Genomic DNA, 8225 nt, shown 5'->3' with positions numbered 1-8225 from the left:
CTGGAAACCAGCGGAGCAGTTTGGAAAACACAACTTTAGTTCCAAAGGCCTCTGCAGACTCAGCCCAGAGTCCTGACTCACAGCACTCTATGGGCAGCTTTTAAAGCTGCATTCCTAAGCATTTCTACATGGTGGGTTTGATCCCAGAAGTCTGGGATACAGAAAATGGCTGACAAGGCTCCAGAGAATGTCCCCAAATGTGGGCAGCTGGCATCACAAAGAGACAAGGCATGGGTAGCTTGTCACAGAGCAGCAGAAGTCCAAGAGTCCTACGTGTGAGCCACCTTTTAGAAAATCCCTTTGACAATGTGAACACCACCACTCAGAGCCCTGTGACTTACATATCTTTCCTTATGGGCTTTCCAGGGAAGCCCAGAGTTTTGGAAAGCGATGGACACCCCTTATAACAAAATCACAAGACTCAAACCTCACTAAAAACCATCCTTTTCCCCATAATCCCTGCCTGAGTTAATGTGATTACTGCTTCCATCTCAGAAGGTGAGTTTTTAAAAAGGGGTTAAGGCAATGTTAACATAGAAAGAAATGATACTGTGCACTATGTCTGCCGACTTGGTGGCTTGTGTAGGCGGTGTGTGTGAGTAAGTGTGTGTGTGTGTGTGTGTGTGTGAGTGTGTGTGTGTGTGGTGCATGTGTGCACATGAGAATGTGGGTGTACTCCCCTTTGTGCACACATGTAGAGTCCCCAGATCATCTTCAGGTGTCCTCCTCTGTCACCTTACTGAGACAGTCTTTGAACCCGGAGCAGGCCACTTTGGTGACTGGATGTCAGAGCTTACACACACGACACCATGCATGAAAGCTGGGGATCCAACTCAGGTCCTCAGGCTTGAGCACCAAGCGCTTTACACACCTAGCCATTTCCACACTGGTTTTAAGTGTGTGTGTGTGTGTGTGTGTGTGTGTGTGTATGTGTGTGTGTGTGTGTGTGTGCGTGCCATGACACACATGTGGCGGTCAGAGGACAACTTGTGGGAGTCAGTTCTCTCCTACCGTATGGGTCCTGAGGGTTACCAGGCCTGGTGGCAGGCACCCTTAACCCCTAGTCCATTTCACGGGCCCCATTTTTACTTTTGGAGATGGAGTCTCACTGTCCCCTGTGCTGGCCTTTAAAACGCCGAGATTACAGACGAGAACCACCATGCCTGGCTCACTCGTCACCAGGAGGCTTTCTCTGAACAGAACTGAGGGACTCCACCAGCTCCCTTTGAGCCCTACCAGCCAGCTTCCCGGCTGCTTCTCTTCTCAACCTGCCCTGGAAAACCATAAGCAGAGTACCGAAGCCTCCGGCCCAACTCTGAGCCCCAGGGAGGCCGCTCCAGGGAGGCCGCACTGCGCCTGTGGCGCCGGTACCGCGTGCTGGTAGGAAGAGGGCGCTGGAGATAGTTACCCAGGGTTCCTCGGCTCACTGTCCCGTGCACTTCCTCCCTTCAGCTTCCTAACCAGCTTCTCACTGCTGCGTCTAATGGAAGCCCGGAGTTTGCTAAAGGAGCCACTGCGCCTTAAAGATCCAGTACCATCCTGAAAAACACGTGAACAAGTGTGAAGTGTGGGTGCCCCTCTGCCCCGCTCAGCCCAATGACCCCAACTGCTGCCAGGCAGTGGTGGACAAGTGAGTCCTGCTGAAGCCACCAGACTGCAGTGTGCATGACCATGTTAAAAACAACCCATGACCAGGAATCCTTTGAACATGAAGAATCCCAGCAGAAGCAGCCACGTCACCACAGGGGAGTGAGCCCACGGCTGTCTCAGGACAAAGACAGCACAGAGTCAAGAGAACTCAGGCAGATCCCAGGACTGTCAGGCAAGTGTAACTCCACGGTGCAGGAGCATGTGTGCACCGGGCAGCAGAGCGACCAGGACGCCAGGCCTCAGCAAGACAGTGTCCTCCCAACAGACCCACCTACGCAGGGCTTAGATGTGTCTTCAGCAAATTTAAATGTCAATTAAATGTAGCTGCAAGTTTTTTAATAAAATGCTCATTTTTATACAAATACTGAGAGTCCCGAGATACCTGTAGGAAGTGAAAAGACAACCAGCTGTCCCCGTAACCAACTAGCCACTCCAGAGACACCCGGCAGAGCTCGGACATGAGTCAAACGCAGAGTGGAAACCCTGGGCACAGCAGCGTTCATCTCAGAACGGCCCCTTCGGGGCATTTCAGAACCTGCTGCTGCTAGAGGCCACGCAGCGCTGCGTCCCAGAAGACTGAGAAATGTACAGAGCAGACAGACGCAAGACACAGGTCAGTTGGAGTGAGTTTATTAGAAGTTAGAAAGACACAAATACACACATCACAGAGCACTTAAAGATTAGTAGAGAAAAGCAGAAATGCCAAACTTCCACACCAAGACTACACAGCGAATCTACTTGAGTGTGTCCTGGGAGGCCCTGTGCAGGGGCACTGGCCGGGTCTGTAAGTACGACAGGGGCGTGCAGCACATGCCTCACTCCTACAGCTCAGTGACTGCACAGGTCACTATCATGCCACTGTAATAAACCTGCGTGACACTAACACCTGTCACAGGGTGAACAGCTACTCTCTTAACTGTTAAACGGAGTGTTACACAGTAAATGGGTTTATTCACACAGGTGATATCTCTAAGCACATATCTGGCCAAGCTACATGTATCCAGAATCAAGACCCCACAAGGACAGCAGCACCGAAAGGAAGGGCCAGTCCCAGAGGTGCGGCTGGCAAGCTCCTAGGGCAGCTAGACACAGCGGGCAGACTGGAGGGCCGGAGGTGCTGCCCGTCATGCAGGAGCAGTGCGGGAGGCACCGGGCGGGCGGCTAGGCCTGTCAGACAGAAAGAGAGAAGCAGGTGAGGCCGGAGGAGCACGGCGCAGCAGGCCCCACCCCGCGAGCCTGCTCTACAGTATTTCTAGGTCACAGATCTCAGCGGCATTATGCTCAGTGGCCCGGGCACTCCTGGCTCTACCAGGCTGGTACAGCAGGTGCTAGGCCCAGGGCATGTGAGGGAATTGAGGCCAGCTTTCCGGAAACTATCAAGAGCGAAAGGCAACATTTTTCAAGCACAGACTAGCATTGTGTTAGAAATCTCCTCAATACTTACTACTACGGAGAGATTCACAAGTTATTGGACATGAGGGAGATTTGGTGGTGAGGGACAGGAAAGGCCGCATGTGAAGACGCCATTTAAACTTCTCCTGTCTTGCTGCTTTCTCTAAACAGTCACGGAATCCCCGCAGTCTGATGGCTCTCAGGCTCTTAAAAGCACTAATATCCTAGACATCTCGAAAACTTTCAGACCCAGTGACTTTAAAAGTTGACAGCATATTTGAAACATGTAGCTGATGATCCAAATAAAAACCGTTTCCACAGGCAGCAACGCCTCCTGGGTCTACCAAACTTCCAAAGGCGCACAGACAGCTGGGCCTGGCCGCCCGCTCAGACTCACCATGGGACGCTGAGCAACTCATTTAACCAGCCCGAGCTTCATCTTTCTCATCTTTAAAACGGAAAAATAAAACTGGTTACCAATGCCTCACAAGTGCCAGGGGACAAGAAAACATCAGTTCCCACTGTTTGTCATGAGAAGGATGCTAAATGTTACATAGCTCCCCACACGGCAAAATCCTCCTGCCCACGAGGTCCTGCGCCCCCATCGCAAGACGCTCGCCTCCCTCCCTGGGTTCAAATGGATGACAGTGACCTCTTTCTCAGCCACCCCACCTTGTTCACTGAAGTGGCGGGCACGTCTACTCCTCAGGCTCACTCTGTCCCATCCCATATATGACCTGAGCACCTGCATCCCAGGTGGGTGGATAATGCTGTGTAAAACTCAAGCCGATGAATACCCACGAGCTGGCTCAGGGTTCGGAGACTCAGTGCATTCTGACGCTCCTCTATGCAGCCACAAGAACTCAGATTGCATAAACCCTTTTTAAATTACACTTGGGGTGTGGTGTGTGTGGTATGTGTGTGTGTGTGTGTGTGTGTGTGTGTGTGTGTGTGTGTGTGTGTGCGCACATGTGGAGTTCAGAGGATAACTTGTCCACCATGTGGGTCCTGAGGAGTAAATTCAGGTCACTTGAGTGGCAAGTGTCTTTATCCACTGAGTGGTTTTACAAGCTCTCAAAATGGGTTTCTGAACAGAAATAAATCACAGAATATACTGATCTTAGTATTATCTCTGTGCAATAGAATTGTAGGTGTGGCACTTTTATAACTTCTAGTATATTCTAGTTGCCTTCTTAGCATAACTTCTCATAAATAAAAATCTACTCTGAATTAACAGTTATCTCATTCCTTAATAACCTTAAGTAAGAATTTAGTACATCAAAACTTGTGGAAGTCAAGCCAAGCCTGGTGGCACATGCCTTTCATTCCAGGGCTCAGGAGTCAGAGGCAGGCAGATCTCTGCGAGTCCCAGCCAGCTAGGGCTACACTGTAAAACCCTGTCTCAAAAACCAACAAAACAGATGGTGCACACCTTTAATCCCAGCACTCGGGAGGCAGAAGCAGGTGAATCTGTGAGTTCGAAGCCAGCCTGGTCTACCATATAGTGATTTCCAGGACAGCCAGGGCTATTTAGAGAGACCCTGTCTCAAAAACAAACAAACAACCTGTAGAAGTCAGGCACTATGGTACAAGTCTATAACCCCACAGCTGGAGATCTAACACAGGAAGAGCATGAATCTGAGACCAGCCGGGGCTACACAGTAGCACCCTGTCTCAAACAAAACAGTGAAACAGGCAGGAATACACTTCAGTCACAGATCCCTTCCCTTCCATGTGGATCGTTTAATCTCCAGTAATGAGCAGCTCACGCGAGCACACACACACACACACACACACACACACACACACACACACACACACACACACACACGTAGAAATCTCAGCACAAGAACAATGTGAAATAAGAGGAGATGGGCAATAGGCTGCTTCTGAGGGACCCAGGAAAAAGGGCAGCAAAGATGGAGGCTGTCCTTGGGCGCTCAGGGTCCACAGAGAACTAAGTCATGTGGAGCTGCATGTGTGACCTTCAGGACAATTGTCAGCAGGATGACTTTACACAAGACAGCCCAGAGTTGCTCCACATTGGCTGGGACCCAGTGCCCATGACTGACATACACTTCATAACACTCAAAGAATCGCATGGACAGAGCTAGAATAAGGGGACTCCCTTTTACCTAGAAAAGGGTGCATGGCCATGACGCGCCTACTTTCTCTTGATGCACCTACTAGAGATGTCTGCCAGAGCCTAGAGGAGGCCTGTTTTCGTGAGGCGTCATCACCGTCACCATGATGCACGCTGATGAGGAAGACCTGTCCTCCCAGACAGGTGCCCTGCAGGTCCTGAGAACCAACCTAGTGTCTCCATGCCCTGGCTCTCCCCCTCCAATAGCACACAGGCCAGCACCTGCAGAGCCATGGCTAATACCTAACAAGCCTCGTCTTAAATACTACTTGGAAATGCTGAGGAAGAGCTTCCTGTCACTCAGTCAACCACCATCTTGTTCCTGGGAACATACACCCGAGAGAACAAAGGACGGAGCAGTTCAGCATTTTAAAGAGCACTGGAATCTCTTCTTTAAAACTCCCAATTTTAGCCTGGAGGTGGTGGCCCAAACTTTTATTTCCAGCATTTGGGAGGTAGAGGCAGGCGGATCTCTGAGATCAAGGCCAAACCCATCTATACAGCAAATTTCAGGCCAGCCAGGGCTACATAAAAAATGAATGACTATGGGACAGGCTATGATACCGCTCAGTGGAAGGGGGCTTGCCTAGCATATGTAAGGCTCTAAACTCAATACCCAGTAGCATAGAAATAAAAAAAAAGTGTGATTTTAAGCTAAATATATTGTTTATAACTGTATTGTCAGCACCCAGAAGGCTGAAGCAGGAAGATTCCAAATTCAAGGACAACTTGGGCTGTCTATTAAAATTCAAAATAAGTAAGGCTATGGACATAGTTCAGTGATGATAGAGCATTTGTCTAACATGCATGAAACCGAGTACAATCCCTTGGGCGCGCACGCATACATGCATGCATACACACACACACACACACACACACACACACACACACACACACACACACACACCCATACACACACAGCAGGGACAGGAGCATGAGGAAGGAGAGCCCACTCCGAGAGGAACACTGCTCCACCACAGCCTGGTGGGAAAATTTCCAAGTGTCCTCCCCTGCAGGGAAAAACATTACCACTTCCTTCCTATGTGTCCTCAGGGCAGGTGTGGGACTCTGGGCTGTTGACAATGTCACTGGCACAGGACTCACATACATACAGACCTAGAAATACTGTCTCAAGAGAGAGCTCCCCAAGAACTTTACTCAAGAGTATTAAAATCCATAAGCAAGCCACTGGCCACCAAGCAGGACAGGCCCTCTGGACAAAGCATGCAGGAACTGGAGCGAACAGTAGAGTACAGTACACAGTTTCGACAGGACAGGCATGGGCAGGCATCCCCAGGCCTCCGCTGCAGTTTGGGACCACTGCCCAACAAGGCTCAATAGTCAAAGTGGATGCTGATTGGCTGTCTTGGCACAGGAAAATCCCAAACGAGAAAGCTGCTACATGGAGATGGAGAATGTCCCTCCTGAAATCCGGCTACTAACATTTGCATAGGATGTATAATCAAGAGGCTGGCTCCTCCCAAACTGCTACAGCTAAGCACAGTCTAAAGAGTCAGTCAATCCAAGGAGGACAGACTGTAAGAAAGTCCCAAGCTACAGTTGGACAAAACCACACAATAACAGCTAGCCAACCACACCACCACTGCACCTTCAGGACATCAGTGATATCCCCGGCGGGCTAAATCGCTTACACTCTTGAAGAAAGCTCCAAAGACACCAGTTCACTATACGGGTCTTCACCCACATGACAGAAACCCTCTTGAAGGCCACATGCTCCTCTCAGCCCCGGGTAGAAAGCAGTTACGGTAAGGATGTCCGGGAAGGCTGGAAGCACAGGCCCACACACCCTCGGACGTCTGCTTGTTTCATGGACCACTGCGGCAGAGTGGAGAGCAGCTCTCTACATTAGACAGAGTCGCCCCCCCAGCTCTCGAGCGCCCCAGGGCGGCCTCCTCAGTGGCATCAGGAGCACTGAGTTAGCAAGGAGCCGGGCAGGTTAGGAAGCTAGTTAGTCGTCAGCCACACCCGTCCCTAGGTTACGGGAAACCGGAGTATGGACTAGGTTTACACAGCCAGGATGCTCAATCAGCATGCACACATGCTCTCCAAGAGACCAGTCAGCGCTCACGGATTCCTAAAGACAACTACTGCAAGCAACACAGCTTCAGTATTAGCAGAAGTTAGGAACTTACAGAAAGCTTCCCTGAGGCTTAATGTGCGGAAAGTGGAGGGGCTAGCGTGAGACAGGACAGCCAGCAAGAGCTGTGGGGCAGGCCGGCAGTCCCTGAGTGCAGCCCCTGTGGATGTACTTACCCCATTCCACTCTACGCTCATACTCACTTCCTCCCCTCCGTCAGGGCCACTCTCGTACTTGACCACGTCCACGTTGAGACTCTCCCGGCTCCTCCGCTTCTCCATGTTCTCAGGGTCATTTAGCACTTCGGCCACTCTCTGTTTGTGAACAGTGTCAAGACCCTGTGAGCCAGGCAGGGGAGAACGGCGTGACCCGTTAGCACTCACATCTCAGAAGACTTCTCAGACTGGGACAAAGCATCAAATCCTTTACTTATCTATTGTTGTTATGACTGGAGGCATGCCTGCCAGAGCCACGTGGGAGAGGTCACAGATCATCACTGAGTTAGTCGGGTCTCCTTCCACCCTCACGGAGGTTTATGGGGAACCGAACTCAGGCTGGCAGACTTGCAGAACAAGCACCTCTACCCACCAAGCTCTCTTATCTCACTGGCCCCAAAGATACCAATTCTTAAGTCACCAGAACAAACTCAGACCAGTGGTTCCTGGGGATGGGATTTGGGCTTTCTAGGGTCACAGGGAGGGGTGTGAGTTATGTATCACCAAAACTCAGGAGCATATACACAGGACTGGTACAATGGCACACCTGTAATTTCAGCACTTAGAAAGCAGCCATAAGAGGATGACAAGTTCAAGGCCAGCCTGGCTACATAAGGCCTGTATTTAAATCAAAACAAATGCCGTAAGCAATTACTGAGCTCCAGGTAATGATGGACACACCAGAATGTCTGCACTGGAGATGCAGCTAAGTGCTCGCCCAGCATGC

The 8225-nt window shown here is 50.6% G+C and overlaps 1 protein-coding gene across 12 annotated transcripts in view; it reads right to left on the bottom strand.

Moving 5' to 3' along the window:
• Nucleotides 1–8225, bottom strand: part of Klc1 (kinesin light chain 1) — a 56898-nt gene that overhangs the window by 8909 nt on the left and 39764 nt on the right. The window contains exons 13-15 of one of the 12 annotated variants that reach the window (XM_052739089.1): nucleotides 7460–7597; nucleotides 3440–3490; nucleotides 2265–2817 (exon numbers count right to left, since the gene is read on the bottom strand). In XM_052739089.1, coding sequence (XP_052595049.1) covers nucleotides 3458–3490; nucleotides 7460–7597 — 171 coding nt within the window. In that variant the 3' untranslated portion in view covers nucleotides 2265–2817; nucleotides 3440–3457. Of the gene's footprint in view, nucleotides 1–1408; nucleotides 1540–2264; nucleotides 2818–3439; nucleotides 3491–7459; nucleotides 7622–8225 lie in introns of those variants that run through there. The other 11 variants (XM_052739092.1, XM_052739087.1, XM_052739090.1 and 8 more) reach the window with 11 other exon arrangements.

This window comes from Peromyscus californicus, unplaced genomic scaffold, assembly GCF_007827085.1.
Source record: "Peromyscus californicus insignis strain IS unplaced genomic scaffold, ASM782708v3 Scaffold_15__1_contigs__length_86483966, whole genome shotgun sequence".
NCBI classification, from domain to species: Eukaryota; Metazoa; Chordata; class Mammalia; order Rodentia; family Cricetidae; genus Peromyscus; species Peromyscus californicus.
This window is presented reverse-complemented; position numbering and strand designations above follow the sequence as displayed.